The sequence below is a fragment of the Sarcophilus harrisii genome, chromosome 2 (assembly GCF_902635505.1).
Source record: "Sarcophilus harrisii chromosome 2, mSarHar1.11, whole genome shotgun sequence".
Lineage (NCBI taxonomy): Eukaryota > Metazoa > Chordata > Mammalia > Dasyuromorphia > Dasyuridae > Sarcophilus > Sarcophilus harrisii.
Window position 1 is genome coordinate 433,478,381 of NC_045427.1, and position 21,441 is coordinate 433,499,821.

The 21,441-nt window shown below is 32.7% G+C and overlaps 1 protein-coding gene across 7 annotated transcripts in view; it reads right to left on the bottom strand.

Annotated features, from left to right (window-relative positions):
* The window catches only part of ASXL1 (ASXL transcriptional regulator 1), a 63,429-nt gene that overhangs the window by 36,779 nt on the left and 5,209 nt on the right, over positions 1 to 21,441 (bottom strand). For 5 of the 7 annotated variants that reach the window (XM_031954104.1, XM_031954103.1, XM_031954108.1 and 2 more), the window contains exons 2-3: positions 20,746 to 20,828; positions 9,478 to 9,586 (exon numbers count right to left, since the gene is read on the bottom strand). In XM_031954104.1, the coding sequence (XP_031809964.1) occupies positions 9,478 to 9,586; positions 20,746 to 20,828 (192 nt within the window). The other 2 variants (XM_031954109.1, XM_031954110.1) reach the window with 2 other exon arrangements.

Below are 21,441 nucleotides of genomic sequence, written 5' to 3' on the forward strand. Positions count from 1 at the left end.
TTGTAGCCTTAAATACTTCTGGGGAGATCATTAAAAGAGGTATAGCCAAAACAAAAAACAAAAAAACCTTCAGCAATAGGAATCACAAAATTTGGTGGCTTGTCTCTTCTTGGCCACTTACTAGGTTTCTCCTCTCTGGGCCCCAGTTTCCTTGTCAGTACTATAAGAATGTTAGACTAAATCTAATATACCTTTTACCTCTAACATTCTGTATTCTAGGGTCCCTTTACAATTCTATTTTTATTCCATTTTGATTCTGTGCTGTTGTTCTATTTTAAAAAGTGGCTGAGTCTAATTAATTGTTTTTTTTTGTTTTTTTTGTTTTTTTTTTTGTGTCTCCTGAATTTTTTTTTTTTTTTTTATTCAATAGCCTTTAATTTACAGGATATATACATGGGTAACTTTACAGCATTAACAATTGCCAAACCTCTTGTTCCAATTTTTCACCTCTTACCCCCCCTCCACCCCCTCCCCTAAATGGCAGGATGACCAGTAGATGTTAAATATATTAAAATATAACTTAGATACACAATAAGTATACATGACCAAAACATTATTTTGCTGTACAAAAAGAATCAGTGAGTCTAATTAATTGTTAAAAAATCTTGTAATTTTATATGTCACCACTTCAGACAGAAAAAAATTATTAACATGATGAACAATCACATTATTAATTTGATTATTTTTCAAAAGGATTTGAAGGTAATCATATTAAGACATCTAGGTTTTGATATTGAACATGGAACGAAACAACTAATGAAATTTATCCTTTTACTAGTGACATGACCAGCCTATAATAAAAGTTCTTAACAGTTCAACATCAAGTTCTTAGAGAATACATATCAATAAAGTCACCAAGAAAAACAGAATTTTAGAACTAGATGAGAATTCAGAGATCTTCCAGTCCAACATTCTTATTCAGCAAGACAAGCTTTAGAAAATTAACAAATACTTGTCATGTTAATCATTATAGCTTACAGGAGTCACACTTATATCAACATGAATGATCTATAATTTTGCCTTCTAGCTAACACGGCATAGTTAGCTGATTTCACCAGGATTAGTTTTACAGAAACAAGTCTGATTTTTAAAAAAGTTTTAAGAATACAGGCATAACATCCTCAGCAACGAGATCAACCAAATCATTTCTAATGGAGCAGTAATGAACTGAACTAGCTATACCCAGAAAAAGAACTCTGGGAGATGACTAAAAACCATTACATTGAATTCCCAATCCCTATATTTATGCACACCTGCATTTTTGATTTCCTTCACAAGCTAATTGTACAATATTTCAGAGTCTGATTCTTTTTGTACAGCAAAATAACGTTTTGGTCATGTATACTTATTGTGTATCTAATTTATATTTTAATATATTTAACATCTACTGGTCATCCTGCCATCTAGGGGAGGGGGTGGGGGGGTAAGAGGTGAAAAATTGGAACAAGAGGTTTGGCAATTGTTAATGCTGTAAAGTTACCCATGTATATATCCTGTAAATAAAAGGCTATTAAATAAAAAAAAAAAAAAAGAATACAGGCATAAAATGCACTCTGTATTTTTAAAACTGCTGGTACAAACAACGCAATGAAAAATCCCCTTATCACAGTATATAGATGAGGTAATATACTCCAACCAAATAACAGATCCCAAGGCACAAAGATTTACAGTTGTGAAAAATGATATAAAACTAGATAGTGAAGATTTCATGGAACCACACATTACCAACACAGACCACCCCCATCATTCAGAATGAATACCATGAAGTTTACTAAAATGTAAACACTATCACTGAATTTCTAACAAGTCAATATTTGTCAATGATCTTAACTGTCTGCAGAATCTGACATAATTAGACAATTCCAACTTGGAAAGAAAAGGCCATCAGGAAGGAAGAAAGAAGAAAACTCTGAACTCAATAACACAGCAAGAAATTTCCAAATAGAAGTTAAGGGGCTGCCAGGCTATTTGTATAGGTGTTCCCCCAGTTACACTGAACACTGAAAAGTCCATACAATGAAAAGATGAGAAATTTTAAGATTTTAATCAAGATATATCACACATATTTTAGACTACTGTGCAATATAGTTAATAATACACACTTCTGAAAACAAATGAATTTCAGGTAAACTATATTTATAAAAGCAAATCTGATCTTACTAAAAACAAGTGAAATTTAGTGTCCTATATATACTACAGTCAAATTTTCAAACAGTATCTGACATCATTAATTGGCTAGGACTTTGAACAGAACTAGTCAGACTTGGCTGCTAGAGTACAAAAACTATACAAATTACACCATGATAGTATGCCCAATTAAATTAAAATTAATTGTATTCTGTCATATCCATCTCCCATCAATAATAAAATAAATCTGCATTGGAGAGAGTGTAGTTTTAATGTATCATTCAAATCTGAATTAAGACAGAACTTTCAACAGAAGAGAGCTACTAATCTTTATTATAGCTATGAGATGAAGGTAAATGTAATGGTAGAATAGGGAATGGATTTTAAACACTTATCTTGCCCTGTGGCAGGGGAAAGAGAGACAAAGGTTCAATCATCTAAGTAGATCGATTTATTAAGCAATGCATGACAAATGCCCAACAAAACAGGACCAGACCTCCTCAGCTTAAGCTTGGACCCTGTATCCATACTTTTTTGTTATTTAAAACAATTAATCAAATAAGGCCAACTAATTAAAAGGAAACAATTAACTAAGTTATAACATTAAGTAACCTGATTTCTAATAGGAAAAAAGATCAGAATTTTTCCAAGCTAAGAAAAAAAAGCAAACAAGTACTATTCCCTGAATTCAGAAAAAAATCTGTCTTTCCCCCCTCCCCCCAAATGTCTGTAAATAATCAAAGGAAGAGGGAAACAATAACTAAATGATCAATACAGAGCCAGTTTTCAGATACGATATAGGTTGCTTGAAATGTACAACTATGAGAAAATTCCTCGCATCTGTCTTTGGATCTGACCTAGTTTCTGGTAATCCTAACCTAGGTCTTTAGTTAAGGGTCTCTAAGCAGTGGGTAGAGGTAGTCCAGCTTCCCAGCCACTCAGGAATAGGTTCAAACAATGCAAAAAGGATTTCTCCAAATTTCCACAATTGAACAGAAAGGGAACTAAGCTAGTTCCAGAATTGAGTCATAAGATGGGAGTCACTGTGGTTCATTCAACTCTCACAATTAACTATTTGCTGTCTTACTCTCCTCAATTTATGAGATTTATGAGAAATGGGAAGCCCATTTTCCCCATGGATAACTTATCTATATGCCAAACCTTTGCTTTTTTTTTTTTTTTTTAACATATTCATAATCAGAATTACAGGTTACAGATGTAATCTTGTGTAACATTGCGAGACAGCAGCCTTACATTGAACTAATTTTAAGAAAAGGGATATACTTGTCACTAAAATAAACAAGAAAAGTTAAACATTTGTGCCAGGCACAGTGTTAAGTGCTTTTTACAAATATTATTTGATACTGATAAAATTCCTGAAACATAGAAGCTATTATTATTTCATTTTACAGTTGAGGAAATGGAGATAGAGGTTATGTGATTTCCAAGATCACACTAAGTTTTTGGAGCTGGATTTGATCTCAGGTATTCCTGACTCCTGGGGCCCAAGCAGCCACACTCTCCTACCTTCCATCTCATAAATGCTGTTATCCCAACTATGAGCCAATAAATGCCAAAATAACACCATAAATTATGCAAAATGTAAAACTAGGAAAAAGAATAGTAAAACAGTAGGTTTTAAGAGCTAAAAGATCAGAATTCTAGATTGAGGCCCACACCTAATAGATATGTGACTGGGAAAAGTCATTTCATTTAGCAGTTTCAACCATAAAACTGAAGCACTACTGGGGCAGCTAGACAGCACAGTGGATAGAGCACCATCCCTGAAGTCAGGAGGCCCTGAGTTCAAATCTGACCTCAGACACTTAACACGTCCTAGCTGTGTGACCCTGGGCAAGTCACTTAACCCCAACTGCCTTAGCCCCCCCCCCCAAAAAAAAATCAGAACACTGATTCCAGTGTTCTACACACAATAAACACAACAAACACAATAGTAGTTTTCTTCAAGCAAGTAGATTTGGACTATTGAAAATCAAAAGGCAGAAGAATATTGCTGGAAAAGCAATCTGGCAAAAAAAATTAGGGTGAAACCTATACAATGATGATGAAATTATTTAATCCACATTTCATAACTATGCATACAGGAAAAATTCCTGACTACATTAGGGACAGATATAATCATTACGATAAAATGGACAAGGGGCAGTTAGGTGGTGCAGTGGATAGGGCACCAGCCCTGAAGTCAGGAGGACCTGAGTTCAAATTTGACCTCAGTCAAAAAAAAAAAAAAAAAAAAAGATAAAATGGACAACACTGATTACATAAAATTGAAAGTTTGTAGCAAACTTGTTGCAATTAGAATTAGAAGAGAGAAATGGTGTGAGAGGATTTTTTTGCAGCAAATTTATCTTATAAAAATAATCTGATATTCAAGATACATATGGAATTTATATCTACAACTCTATCATTAGACTATAAGACTGGGGACTTTTCCCTTTACAACATTTGGCACAAAAGCAGGACCTTAAAAGTTTATAGAGTCAGTGAACCATATATGAGTCATACCCAATAGATAAATGGTCAAAGTATTTAACAACCTTCAAATGAAGAAATCCGAGCTATTAACAACCACAATGAATTGGTACAAGTTATTAAAAGAAAAATTAAAATTAAAAAAATTCTGAGGTTTTATCTCATTTCCATTATTTTGGCAAAGATGACAAAAAAGGGAAATGACAATTATTGGAGGGAATATGGAAAGACAAGTACACATGACATATATGTGATGGGGTCATGGGTGAGCTGATCCAATGATTCTGAAAGCAATATTCAAAAAAAAAAAAAAAATCACAAAAATACATATACTCTTCGACACTGCCAAACCATAGGCATATCATCCTGGCATCTCCAAGACGCCAAAGAAGGATATGACCCATATGTACAAAAAATTTGTAGCAGCATTTTTTGTTGCAGCAAAGAAACAGAAACAAAGTGTATGCTCACCAACAGAAAAGAGGTAGAACACATGTAACAGTATATTACTAAACCATAAAAAGATGATGGAAAATTCTTGTAACATAGCCCTTAAAGGCAGGGTAGAGTTCATCCCAACTTTACAACTGAAATTGATAAGTGACGTGATTTTGTCATAATTACTCACACATATCTTAAGTAGGTGGGACTAAAAGTATGATGGAGTCAGAGAAATTTAGAAAAATTTCTATGAATTGGAAAGCAGAATCAGAAGAACAATTCATAAAATGATTACCACATGTAAAACTGTAAAAGAATTATGAATTGTGATTAATGTAATAACCAACCATCAAGATTCTAGAGGTCTGATAATGAATCATGCTTTTCAATTCTTTGCAGAGGCAATGATCTACAGATAAAAAAAATGAGACATATATTTTCTGAAAGCCAATGTGTGGATTTGTTTTGCTTGGTTATTCTTATCTCTTAAAAAAAGAGAGCTTTTTGTAAGGATGAGGGGATATTTACTGAGAAGAGTAGTGAGAATCATGCTAAAAAAGAAAGGAAAGAACATCAATGAGTTTTAAGATGGAGAGTAGAGGATATATTAAAAAAAAAAGCATGGTAGTATTACAACTACCATATAATATACTTTTAAAAATCCAGTGGCATGTAATAGAGATTCACAATGTTGTATACTATACAATCCTTTCCTGTTCGTTTTTTGTATATGAAATATCCAGGTTTATTAATTTACAAAAATAAAAAGTTTTAAGTGTAAAGTATATGAATACAATCTAACTAATGTGAAAATGTTTAATATGATTGCATGTGTATAACCTATATCAGACTGATTATCATCTTGGGAGGGACAAGGGAAGGGAAGGAGAAAAGAAATGGAAATCAAAATCTTATAAAAAATAAATGTCAAAATTCTCAATAGAGAATTCTATTTCTAGCCATATGAAAAGATGCTCCAAATCATTATTAATCAGAGAAATGCAAATTAAGACAACTGAGATACCACTACACTCGGTCAGACTGGCTAGAATGACAGAGAAAGATAATGCGGAATGTTGGAGGGGATGTGGGAAAACAGGGACATAGTTTAAATAGTACGTTTTGGGGGTTAATTGTATTTTTGATTTATTTAGGAGGAATGTTGGTAGTGTTTGGTTATACTGCTGCTATGGCTACGGAGGAGTATCCTGAAAGTTGAGTGGGTAATATGGTGGTATACAATGATACATTGTTGGTGGAGTTGTGAATACATCCAACCATTCTGGAGAGCAATTTGGAACTATGCTCAAAGTTATCAAACTGTGCATACCCTTTGATCCAGCAGTGTTACTACTGGGCTTATATCCCAAAGAGATCATAAAGAAGGGAAAGGGACCTGTATGTGCACAAATGTTTGTGGCAGCCCTCTTTGTAGTGGCCAGAAACAGTAAACTGAGTGGATGCCTATCAATTGGAGAATGGCTAAATAAGTTGTGGTATATGAATATTATGGCATATTATTGTTCTTTAAGAAATGACCAACAGGATGATTTCAGAAAGGCCTGGAGAGACTTACATGAACTGATGCTGAGTGAAATGAGCAGGGCCAGGAGATCATTATATACTTCAACAACAATACTATATGATGATCAATTCTGATGGACCTGGCCATCCTCAGCAATGAGATCAACCAAATCATTTCCAATGGAGCAGTAATAACCAGCTACACCCAGCGAAAGAACTCTGGGAGATGACTAAGAACCATTACAGTGAATTCCCAATCCCTATATTTTTGCCTGCCTGCATTTTGGATTTCCTTCACAGGCTAATTGTACAATATTTCAGAGTCTGATTCCTTTTGTACAGCAAAATAACAGTTTGGTCATGTATACTTATTGTGTACCTAATTTATATTTTAATATATTTAACATCTACTGGTCATCCTGCCATCTAGGGGAGGGAGTGGGGGGAAGGAGGGGAAAAATTGGAACAAAAGGTTGGCAATTGTCAATGCTGTAAAATTACTCATATATATAACTTGTAAATAAAAAGCTATTAAAAAAAAAAAAGTCAAATGGATCTTTTCAACAATGAGATGATTCAGGCCAGTTCCAATGGTCTTGTAAGAAAAAAGCCATCTGAATCCAGAGAGAGGACTGTGGGACTGAGCATGGATCACAACATAGTATTTTTACTCTTTTTGATGTTATTTCCTGCATTCTGTTTTCTTTCTCACTTTTTCCCTTTTTGATATGATTTTTCTTATGCGGCATAATTGTGGAAATATGTATAGAAGAATTGCACATGTTTAACATATTGGATTACTTGCCATCTAGGAGAGTGAGGGGAAGGAAGGGAAAAAATCTGGAACCCAAAGTTTTGCAAGGGTGAATGTTGAAAATTATCTAAACACATGCTTTGAAAATAAATGTCAAAAATAAGTAAATTTTTCAAATAAGATATGTGAATGGAATGAAATGTTATTGTAATGTAAAAGATGATACAGGAGCAAAAACCTAGGAAGACTTGTATGAACTGATGCAAAGTCAGTTTTACTTTAAAGCTCAAAATTTTTTCAACATGACTGACATACTGGGGGGAATGAATACTTTAAGCACAACACAACTTCGCAAGATTTTTTCATGAGCAAACAGCCAGAGGACTCAAAAATTACACCATTTCACAACAGCTCATAAGATGAAACCCTTTTCCACAAGCAAAGTTTGTCAAGGTAAAATGCCTTATATGTTGTGTATCTTCTGGTACAACAAATGTGATCAGAAAAGGATCACTGCATTGCCCCATAGCTTCTACTCTGAGGTCTGCAGCTTGCTCGGCCTAGAGGAGGGTAAAGACCCAGTAACAACAGTATTTATATGTATTTTTAATCATGTAACGTGTAAAAGACTGTGCCATTATTTTTATTACATTCCAATTTTTAAATATGTCAACAAAGTTTTTGAGTATTATGCCTTTAAGACCATTTTCACCTTTCATAAATAATAATCATATGTAATATTTATATAATACCTAAAGCTTTATAAAGGTAAAACAAAAACTTTTTGAAATTGGTGTTGATATCCCTATTTTACAGATGAAGAACCTCAGATATTAAATGATTTCTCTAGGGTCATAAGTGCTATTAAGTGTGCTACTAAAGTAGGATGCAAAACTTCATTTTTCTAATTACTGGTCATCCACTCTATGCATTATGCCAACTATCACAAAAGTGAAGTAATTTAGAAAGATAATGACCATATTCATTAATTAGGGTCACTTATAATGTTTATCAAGTATAATAATTTATGTGAATGAATGAAGTTCTGCTTTTGATACAAAATTAAACAATGGTACATCAAATAATAGTAAAACTGGATGGAACCTAAGAAATCACTTAGTCCTCCAAATAGGGAAATGGAGAAATCAAATGACTTCAATAACATCACAAAGCTAATTTGGATATCAATCAGTAAATAAGTAAATATCTACATATCCCTTACTACTTAAAAACTCCTAAAATCATATTTAAATTTCATATATTTGAAATAGTTATTGTCAATCATTGTTTTGCACAGTGTAGGCTCTTACTTTATATAAATATTCCTCATTACTCCAGCCCTTATCAAGTTGACATTTCTATAGCAAACAAAAGTATAAATATATGCATTAGAGATAGTATAGAGAGTTCTTACTTTATAATTTTATGTAAAATTCACATTATGCAAATTCAACTTTGTGAAGAATTCTGGAAGAAATCTGAATGAGGATTCTGAATGAGGACCTGATTGAGCTGCTTAGCTGCAAAGACCTCAAAAGAAAGGGAAGCTTTAGAACTGAGGCTGAACCAGAGGCTGAACCAAAAAGATTCACCACAAAATGGTTGACAGAAGCATTTCATCATGTGAGTGAATTTTTTTCTTAAACTTTAAAGATGAATCCAAATAGTTCCAGATTTTTAGAAGTTCAAAAACTAGTTGAGGATAATATTGTTTGCTTTCGTCAGATATATGGGGGGGAAAAAAAACTCTCTTTTGATGGCTTCATGAAAAAAGTTATTCAGCCAACCACTGGTGATAAGGACTAGGTTACAGGATACTTTGTTAACTTTATTGTACAGTACTATCTCTTCTTTATTATTAGCTTTATTTTTCTTTTCATAATTCTGTTTATCATCATGGTACACTATTTAATATGTCTGGATTTTAGTAAATTTTATGACTTATACAATGGTATTATTTTGTGTATGCTTTTTGTTATATAGGCTAGGTGAAGTGGGTGGGATAATTTGCATTACATAAAAACCCCTTTACAGAGAGGTCTGTGGAACGGTCTACTTCCAATATAAGCGAGAACTTTTTGTATCTGATATAATTAAATTCTACAATCTATTCACAAGGACCAAAGGCAACAACTTACCTTGAGTGTGAAAAGGCTGATTCGTCCAGGAAGTTTGTAAAAGAGTCCCTCACCACCTCGAGAATTGGAATGAAGCATAGCATTGAGGCAAGCCAAGGGGGATGTCCCACTGCAACAGACAAGAATGAAAAGGAATATAATCCACATACATTTTATTCACTAAGACCCTGTAAGACTCTTATCAAGTCAGGTAGCAAAGAAATAAGATATGGAAGAATCTCAAGATAATTACTCCCTATCAAAGAAATTCAGCAGGATCAAATGAAGATTAGTTCAATGGATTATATTTCTCAATGTACTGACAAATGTTACATGAGGAAACATTTGTGCCATGTAATTTAATTTAAACTATAGTAAATTAAATATGAGCAAAATTGAAGATCTCACCTTTAAAAACTCTGTGTTGATACTATATGATGACCAATTCTGATGGACCTGGCCATCCTCAGCAATGAGATGAACCAAATCAGTTCCAATGGAGTAGTAATGAACTGAACAGCTACACACAGCGAAAGAATTCTGGGATGACTAAAAACCATTACATTGAATTCCCATCCCCTATATTTTTGCCCACCTGCATTTTTGATTTCCTTCACAGGCTAATTGTACACTATTTCAGAGTCTGATTCTTTTTGTGCAGCAAAATAATGGTTTGGTCACGTATACTTATTGTGTATCTAATTTATATTTTATATTTTAACATATTTAACATCTACTGGTCATCCTGCCATCTGGGGGAGGGGGTGGGGAGAAGGAGGGGAAAAATTGGAACAAGAGGTTTGGCAATTGTCAATGCTGTAAAGTTACCCATACATATAACCTGTAAATAAAAGGCTATTTAAAAACAGAAAACAACAACAACAGAAAAAACACTCTTGTGTTGCTAGTCAAGCCACTTAATTACTTTAGACCTAATTTCCATATCTGTAAAGTAAAAACATTGTAATAGATGGTATTAGGTCCCTTTTAGTTATAGATCTATGACCTTATAATTAATTACTAAATGGAACTCCTAGTATGTTTTTCCCCCCACTACACTGCTATCCAAACACCAGTCAATATTTTCAATAACACCTGTATAGGCTATTAATGTTTGTTGGCATTAGATAATAAAAATCAGGTATGCTGAAAGTCAATGATTTTAAGTTCAAAAACTTGACTGAAAGTAAACTAAAAAGCAGCTCCACAATTTTTTTCTTCTTTTTGAACTTAAAAACAAAAAGACACAAAAAATCTTCATGAATGCAATACACCATAAAAAGAGGAGTCAATTTGAAAACATGAATTTCACTTTTTTCATTTTTTTTTCTTTTGGACCTATACAAATGAAAAAAAAACAAAGAAATTTTTAAAAATTTTTGTTTGTGCATTTTTTTTCTATTTCTTTTTGTTGATGATCACCATTTAGAATAAGCCTTTTTTCCCATTCAATACATTTTCCACAACAACCTAGAAAATTCATGCCAGCATGAATTTTGATCAGGAAAAACTAAGATAAAGTCACCATGAGTCATATTCTCACCTAGAGCAGCTTGGGGAGATAGAAAAGTATTCAGATGCTGGGATGGAGCTGAGCAAGAGCACAGATATGGGGACCATCCAGCATACATGAATACTAAAAAGGGTAGGAACCCCAGAGAGAAGGAGATCCCAGAGAATCTCTGAACCAGTACTGGAAGCAGGAACAGGTGAAAGATAGTAGCTTTGTCACTCATTACACAGTTAAAACTCACAATTCTAGGGTGGAGGGGGGCATTCTTGAGTGAAAAGGACCTAAGCTAAATAAAATACAGGGTAAAAAAACAATTTCCAAAAAATTTAGCTATGTGGCCCTAAGTCTAAAAGTCAAGTAAGGGATTTGGTTCTGAACTTTAGCCCTGCATAACAGACTGCAGTGGCATAATTAGGCCAGAAAATAAAGACCAAAGAGGAGCCAGCAGCTGAGTCTCTCTGAACTCACATAATCTCTCAATTGCCTAATGATGACTAAGTCCAGCAACAGTCTACTGAAACTTATCTAGGCAAAAGCTTACAAATCCAAAACTGGGGATGAGTAGATCTTTCCCTGGATCACCCTGGATTATATTACTGAGTAAGACAGAAGGACATAAAAGACAAATACTCAGTTCAGAAATCACTCCCAGAAATAAGGAGAGAAACCAATACTAAAATATAGTTCAAATTCAAAAACATTTGTTGGAAGGATGAGCAAACAAAAAAAGAACACAATCATATAAAGTTATAATAATGGTAACAAGAAAGGAAACTCAAGATACAAATACAGAAGACAGTGACTTAAAAGCATCTACAAAGCCTTAAAGAAATTAGATACAATTCCAACAAGAATTATTGTTTTTGTTTTAGTTGTTCCGTTGTGTCCAACTTTTTTTGACCTACATAGCACACTGGGCCTTTCTATCCTCCACTCTCTCTCAAAATCTGTTCAAGTTCATGTTTGCTGTTTTCATGATACTATCCATCTTATTCACTGCCATCTCTCTTCACTTTTGCCTGCAGTCTTTCTCAACATCAGGATCTTTTCCAATGAGTTCCAATTTTTCATTAGTAGCCAAAAATTTTAAACTTCTGCTTCAGTACTCTGAATTAATTTCTTTAAAAACAGACTGATTTGATTTCCTTACTGTCCAAGGGACTCTCAAAAGTCTTCCCCAGCAACACAATCTGAAAATGTCGATTCTGCGGTACTCAGCTTTCCTTATAGTCCAACTCTCACAGCTGTATATTCCTATTGAAAAAAACAAAACTTTGACTATACACATTTTTGTAGGAAATGTGATGTTCTCTACTTTTTAGTTTGCTGTCCAGATGTACCATATATCCAGATGTACCTTCTAAGGAAGGAATGTCTTTTAATTTTATGGTTGCAGTCACCATCTGCAGTGACCTTGAAGCCCAAGAATATAAAAATCTGATACAGTTTCCATTTCTTTGCCCTCTATTTACCAGAATATGACAGTTTTTCTAGATCTTAGTTTTTCTAATGTTAAGCTTCAAATAAGCTTTTACATTCTCCTCTTTTACCTTCATCAAAAGACTTCTCAATTCTTACTCTTTACTTTCTATCATGAGAGTGGTATTGTCGACATATTTGAGATTGTTATTTCTCTCAGCAACCTTAATTCCAGATTTTGATTCATCCAACCTAACATTAAATAAATAGATGACAATATATGGCCTTGTCATATTCTTTTACCAATCTAAACCAATCAACTGTTCCAAACTTCTGCTTCTTGGCCCATTTATTTACAGGTTCCTCAGGAGACAAGATGATCAGTATTCCCATCTCTTTGAGGACTTGTCATAGGTTGTGATCCACATAAAGGTTTTAGTGTAATCAACGAAGCAAAAGTAGTTATTTTTCTGGAACTCTTTTGCTTTCTCCATAATGTAGCAAATGTTGGCAAATTGGTCTCTAGTTTTTAGAATACTTAAGAATTCTTAGAGGAGCTAAATAAAGTCATTAAAAAAAACCCAAAATTTTTTTTTTCAAAAACTAAATAAGAATAGTAAAGTAAAATAGGAAAAGAATTAAGAATTATGAAAGAAAACAATGAAAAAAGAATAACTAACGTTACTGGAAAAAATAACTCCTTGAAAACTGGAATTGCTCAAATGGAAGCCAATGATAATATTAGACACCAAGAAAAAATAAAATAAGTTAAAAGGTTAAAAAAAAAAAAAAACTAGGAAAAGAATATGAAACATCTCATAGAAAACCAATTAACCTGGAAATCACGTTTCAAGGAGAAATAATTTAAGAATCACTGAACCACTAAAAGCCAGAATAGGGAAAAAAAAAAAAAAAGAGAGAGAGCTTAGACATTATGTTTCAAGAAATTAAAAAAGGAAAATTGACTATATATATTATCTTAGAACAGAGGGGAGAGCAGAAATTCAAAGTTATCAGTCACTTCCTGGAAGAAATATCAAAATGAAACTCTTGGGAATATTATAACCAAAATCAGAGCTGCTAAATCAAAAAAAAAAAAAACCCCCCAAAACCCACATAACTGTAAGCAGGAAGAAAGAAAAAAATTCAAACACTGAAAAGCCAAAGTCAAGATTACACAAGATTTAGCAACCACCTCTAAAAAGGAATGGGAGGCTTAAAGTATGATGTTCTAGAAGGCAAAAGAAAATAGGATCAGAGCCAAGAATAACCTATCCAGCAAAACAGTATAAATCCATAAAGCCAACAAATGAACATTTACTGAAATAGAAGACTTTTGAATATTTCTGATGAAAAAAAAAAAAAAAACAGAGCTAAATAGAAAATATGATATGTAAACATAGTACACCAGCAGCATAAAAATGTAAAAATTGGGGAGAAATCATAAGGGGTAAGCTGTTTACATTCTTCTAAGGGGAGAGGATACAATTTTATTATCACTTAGAACACTTAGAAGTTTAATTAATCAAGTATGATTCTATGTGCCCAGGCATTATGCTATGTAAACAGATAAAAAAAAAAGCAAAAGACAGTCCCTACCCTCAAAAACCTCACAATTTAATATGAGACAATATCATATATATATATATATATATATATATATATATATATATATGAAATACATAGAAAAATTATTAACAGAGGAAAGATACTAGAATCAAGAGGAATTAGGGAAGGTTGCCAGTAAAAGATGAGATTTCAGTTGGGATTTAAAAGTTAGAGGTCAGAAATCAAAGCAGAAGAGGGAAGCAAGTCAATGGGGGACAACCAGAGAAAATGCCTAGAGATAGAATATCTTGTTTGTAGAACATTCAGGATGCCAGTATCATTGGATTAAAGAATATGAGACAGGGAGTTAAGAATAAAGAAGACTAGAAAAATAGAAGGGACTTAGGTTATGAAGAACTTTGAATGTCAAATAAAGCATTTTGTATTTTGGTCCTAGAGGCAATAGAGCAAACACTAGAGTTTATTGAGTGGGGGGATAGGGATAGCAAATGACATTACTTTTTTGAATGGATGAAAAGATGGATTGGAATGGACAGAGACTTGTAGCAAGGAAACCCACCAGCAGGTAATATTATAACATGCAATAGTCAAGACGTGAGGTGATAAAGGCCTGCATTAGAGTGGTAGCACTGTCAGAGAAGAGTGTATATTAGAGATGTTGCAAAAGTGAAATTGACAGGCCTTGACAACAAATTATATAAGGAAATAGAAGCTAAGGATAACATCTAGATTTCAAGCCTTAAGGACTGAGAGAAAGGGAATTAGGATGGGAAATGAAAGTTATAGGGAAAATAATGAATTATAGACATACTGAGCTTAAGATATCTACTGAATGCTCAATTTGAGATGTCTTAATGGCAGATGGAGATGTGAGACTGGAGATGTTCTATTAGTTATCTCAGAAGTAGATAAATTAAATTAAAAAAGAATTTAGGAGTTAAATAGAGTTTTAGAAAAGTTAGATAAAGCTCTCTAGAAAATAATGAATAGGAACAGAAAGTGTACCAATTCAGTTATATATAACATCTTCACAAAAATTGACCATCTATTTGACCATAAAAACTTCACAAATATAGAAAAATTAAATTCATCTCTTTCTGACCATAATGCAATAAAATTACAACTAATAAAGGGTTTTTAAAGTATAAAATAAAAATTAACAGGAAATCTAAATAATTTAATTTTTCAAAATGAGTGAATCAAAAAAAAATCATTGAAACAATAATTTCATTCAAGTTAATGACAACAATGAGACAACATTCCAAAATTTGTGGGATGTAGCCAAATGAATAATTAAAATAAAATTAATCTCTAAATGCTCACATGAATAAGAGAGAAAGAGCAGATCAAGAAATGGGTATGAACTAGAATAGAAAAATACATTAAAACCCTCCATTACACATCAAAACAGAAATCCTGAAAATTAAAAGAGAGATGAACAAAACTGAAAGTAAAAAAAAAAAAAAAAAAAAACTGAACTAATAAATAAAACTAGAAGCTGGGTTTAAGGTTTAAAAACAATAAAATGGACAGATCATGGCTAAACTGAGAAAAAAAAAGAAAACCAAATCATTAATATCAAACACAAAAAAAGTAAATTTATAAACAATGAAGAGGAAATAAAAGCAATTTATTAGGAAGCCATTTCATCCAACTATATGCCAAAAAATAAATAAATAAATAAAAATGACAATCCAAATGAAAGAAGACATTTTCAAAATCTGAATTTTCCAAGTTAACAAGACAGGAAATAGAATACCTAAGCAATCCTATCTTAGAAAAAGAAATTCAGAAAGCCTTAAATAAGCTCCCTAAAGGAAAAAACCCCAAACCAGATGTATTTACAAGCAAATTCTATCAAACATTTAAACAATTAATTCCAATTCTAATAAACTGAAAAAATAGGTAAATTTATTGGAATTCTTTCTTTTATACAAATATTAGTCATGATATCTAAACCCAGGGAGAATAAAAAACAGAAAGAAAACTACAGACCAATTTCCCTTATCAATAGTGATGTAGTAAAATTTAAATAAAACACTAGCAAGGATATTATACTAATCACAAAAGTATATACTCTCTCTGATCAGGATGGATTTATAAAAGAAAGGCAAGGTAATTCAGTTTTAGGAAATCAATAAGAAAAGTTGACTATTAATAGCAAAACCAACAAAAAACCATCCCTATTTCAGTAGATGCAAAAAAAGCTTTAGACAAAATACAACAGCCATTAGAAAGTACAGGAATAAATGGATTTTTCCTTTAAATGGCAAGTAGAATCTATCAAAAATCATTGCAATAGGGATAAATTAAAAGCTTTTCCAATAAGGTTGGATGAAACAGGAGTGTCCATGATCAGGCATTACAATTCAATATTTTACCACAAATCTTTGCTATCACAGTAAGACCCATCTCCCCCCCCCACCCCCCCAAGGCCCCCCCCCCCCCCCCCCCCCCCCCCCCGCAAAAAAAAAGAAGACAATGGAAGGAATACACATAGGCAATGAGGAAAGAAAACTATCACACAATCACTATTTGCAGATAACATGATGGTCAACTTAAAAAAGAACCCCAGAGTCAAATAAAAAACGGTAACAGAAACAACTACCAACTTCAACAAAGTTGCAGAATTAAAAAAAAAAATCCACATAAATCAGGTGCATTTCTGAATAACTTCAACAAAGTTTTCAGAATTAAAAAAAAAAAAAAATCCACATAAATCAGCTGCGTTTCTGAATACCATCAACATTCTGAATTACCAACGAAACTCAGCAGAAAAAAAACGAAAGAGGAACTCCATTTAAAATAGACAGTATAAAATACCTGAGAATCTACCTGCCAGGACACACACAGGAACTATATGAACACAATTACAGAACACCTGTCACACAAATAAAAACAGATCTAAATAACTGGAGAAATATTAACTGCTCACAGGCAGACTATGGCAATATTATAAAAATGACACTACTTAAATTAATTTCCTTATACCAATTAAACTACCAAAGAATTACTTTCTAGCAAATCCTAACAATTTATCTGAAAGAATAAAAGATCAAGAATATCAAGAGAAAAAAGTCAAGTAAGGGGGTAGTAGTATTAGATTTCAAACTATACTACAAAACTATAAACATCAAAAATTTGGTAGTAATAGAGAAATAGAAGGTAAGAAATAGAGAGGGTGATTAGTGGAACAATTAGGTACAAAACACACAAAAGCAAACAGAGTAATGTATGATAGTAAAACAGAGTAATGTATGATAAACCTAAATAAAGAACCCAACTTCTAGAGCAATTTGGCAAAAATTGTTGGGAAAACTGTAAAGTAAGCTGGCATAATAAATTAGGCACAGACTAACATCTCACCTCATATATCAAAATAAATTCAAAATGGGTATGGGATAAAAACTATCATAAGCAAATTGGTAGAATAGGGAAGGAATAACCATTCAGATCTAGCATGGAAAAGGGGACATGTTTATGACCAAACTACCAAACTAGAAAAGTTTAAAAGGGAAAATGGATAATTTTGATTACATAAAACTTACAAGTTTCTGCATAAATTAAAAAATAAATTAGAGAAAGAGGAAACTTGGAGAAAAATCTTTGCAGCAATTTTCTCTGATAATGGTCTTAGTTCTCTGGATATTTTAGAAATAAGTCAAGTTTACAACAATAAGTACTATTTCTCAAATGATGGTAGTTTAAAACATAGGTAGTTTTCAGAGGAAGAAATCAAAGATATCAATAGCTACATGAATCTAAATCACTACTAATCAGAGAATACAAATTAAAACAACTCTAACATACCATCTCACACCCACTCTTTACCTAAGAAAACAATAAAAGAAAATTACAAATTCTGGCAGCTAAAGAGGTTCACCAATACATTTAATCCAACAATACTATTACTAGGTCAACATTTCAAAGAGATCCAAGAAAGAAAAGGGCTCATATATACAAAAATATTTATAGCATCTTTTTGTCATGGCAAAGAATTAAAAACTGAAGGATGCCTATCAATAGAATAGCCAAATAAGTTATGAATATAAAAGAACACTAGGTCCAAAAAAATTATAAAGGAAATGGTGTCAGAAAAAACTAGGAAAACATGTATGTATTGATGAAGTGAAGTGAGCAGAACAAAAACACTCTACACAGCAATAGCAATATTGTAAGAATGATCAACATTGAAACTCAATAACTGGTCAACATAATAATCCACTACAATTCCATAGGACTTCAGATGAATTATGCTCCCTACTTTTAGTTACAGAGACTGTATGGAATTAGGGAACAGGATGGAAGCATATTTTCTTCTTTCTTGCCTTTTCTCCCTTACATGGCTAATAAAAAAATGTTTTACATGACTATATATCTTTGTAATGCATTTTGTCTTTCTTGCCTCTTCTTGATAGGTGGATGGGAGGATAGGGGGAAGAGAAGAAATGGGACAAGGGACAGGGACAGAATGGGTGAGGAGAAAATTTGGAACTGAAAAAATAAAATAAAAAAGGCTCTATGCTTTGGAACAAAGTTACTTACCAAGAAGAAAGTTGCTTTTCAATCAAGACAATAATGAAATATTTTCTAATATGTGTAATGTATCAGAATTTTTCAACTATTTTTTTCTCTATTATGATTTTGTAATTTTTAAAAAATTTATATATACCTGGAAGTGTGTGTGTGTGTGTGTGTGTGTGTGTGTGTGTGTATATATAAATAAAATAAATTTAGCACCCTGGCAATGTTCAAATGTTAAAATACCAGCAGTTCAATTTCTTTTGTCTCTACAGCAGGCCACTCAAAACGTAAACATTGTGGGAGAAATACTTATTTATTGAAAACTGATAACTGTCAAAAACACTGACAGATGCATATTTAAATCTAAGTGTACTATTGGTTTGCCACTTGCCCTTGTCCTTCTGGTTTCCCATTGCAACATGGCATAGTAAAAAGAGTACTCCAAGAATAATTTGGAATATAATCACTTAGCATCCTCCAAAGCAAAAGGATCTGACTTAATCAGCATATCAAAATAAACTTTGATTCTTAAAATCTCTAAATAACTAAGTCAATTACTTATTCTGCTTTGGTTATACTGGATGCTATAAATCTCTCGCCAAATTAAACCCCTAATTTTTTCAAAATCTGGAGTAATGAGTGGGTGTTCTAACAGTTCTGCTACAAGGGAGTAATGCATGCTGGCAAAGTCCCTCTCTGAACAATATGACTCCTACACACTATACACCTCTGTCTATAAATTACAAAGCTGTTCACTAATCACAAACCATCATGCGTGTTTCATAATTTCTACAAGAACAAGAAGTGGAAACAAGTTAACATTCCGAATTTCATCTCTCCCAAAGGGATTAATTTGGCTATTATTGACACAGTGGTTCATAGACAGCAGCATGATGGGAAATAGCTCATAAAAATAAAAGGGAAGCATAATTATGGGCCATCTAAATAAGATACAACCAATGAAGAACATTGTCTTAATGCCTCCACTCTGGATGGATGAATTTCCTCAGTCAAGAGAACTAGAAATGTACCTGGACACTTTTTCCAATCTTAAAATGTGCCCCAAGTTTTTGGTTCTAAGATTCATGAAAAGGCTACACTTCATTAAAAAAATTAATAAAGAAAGAAAAAGATGAGAAAAATTAAAGACAACCACTGATTTTTGATTTTCCAATCATCACAATCCTTTTTTGCTTCTGTTCTTTTGGAAAATACAAAAAGATAACAGGGTAAATGATAAAAGATTAGCCAAAATACACTTATCATGAATTCATATTATGAATTGCTACTGGTAACATGGTTTAAGTGAGAAAGAACAATGGATTTGTAGATAAAAGACCTATGCTAGAGTCCCTGATTTTCTACATATTAGCTTGTTAGATCCTGGATACATTGTTTCATTTCTAAACCTCAACTTCCTTATCCATAAAATGAAAAGGATATGTGCTTTGCCTATACCATCAAGGACAACTGTAAAGATAAACTATAAAGATCAAATGAGATACATTTTATCAGAACCACAAAGTAATTTATAGATGTTAACTGTTAATACTAGAGTAGATAAAAAAACGCCAAATATGCTCTGAAAAGTTCTCTGACCTTAAAGAATTTTGGAAGTATAAAGAGTTAAAGCACAACAGAATGCTACACAGTCCAGATATACAACCTTTTTGATGACTGAAGTAAAAAGAAATATAAGAGAACATGCAACTTGACTCTACATAAATATGCAAAGCCCCAAATTACAGCTGCTTGAAATTCAGATTTTAAAACAAACAACCACCACCACCAAAAAAAAAAAAAAAAAAAAATCCAGAATATTGCCATCTCTTAATGGAAATGTGGATGTTCAAACTCCCTTTCCCAATTAAAAAAAAAAACAAAAAAACAACTAGAAATTTTACACAGACTACTAGTCCGGAATATGAATAGATATATAAATACATTATTTTCTAGTCATTTTCAGTCATGTCCAACTTTTTTTTTATCCTTGTTGGGGTTTTCTTAGCAAAGATAGTAGAGTGGTTTTCCATTTTCTTCTCTAGCTTATTTTATAGATGAGGAAACTGAGGCAAACAGGGTTAAGCAACATGAGCAGGGTCACATAGCTGGTATCTAAATTCAGGTTTTCTTGCCTCCAGGACTGAACTCTATTCATTACATTACCTAGCTGTCCATACATATGTATACACTCCTATAAGAACCAAAACACAATCATTATAGAGGGAGATATGTTCCTTTTAGGGCAAAAAGTCAATACAAACCTCATTTCCTTTAATCCTTCAGCTTCGATGACTTGCAGAATCTGTTTTGGTGTCATTGGAGCATCAGAGTAGTTTTCTAATACCTAAAAAAAATGTAAAATATTCACATTTCAGTCAACAATTCCCACTTACATTGATGAACCTATATGAACTATGATTCAACTCAGAGTTGCTAATCATATTTCCACATTAAAATGAAGTTAGGTAAGACAAATTACAAGCAAAAAAAAAATTGATATGTTGTACTGGAATAGCGGCAATTAGCTAAATTTCTGACTTTCAACCCTAAGTGAGTAATCATCTTTCTTAGCATGCCTTTTATGCAGCACAAGGTTTTTGAAACTCTGGTTACTATTTAGTATAAAAAGGTGTTGAGTGTGGCTAAACCATAACATTACATTCTGTTACACTACATAAATAATAACACAGAAAAAGTCAGGTTTTCTTTCCTCAGGAAGTTTGATTAGGACCCTCATTTTAAACTGTGCTTTTTGCCAGTATGTTGTGAAATTCTGATTTCAGCTACCATCCAGTGCTTTTTTACAATTTGGCAATATGATGCTACAATTTTGTATGAATAGTGCCAAAAAAAAAAAAAAAAAAAAGAGAGAGATAAAACTAACTGAATGTCCCTTTTATGTCAGTATCATCTATAACTGAGTCACTGCAGTATTTTCTTAATGAGCTACAGATGCT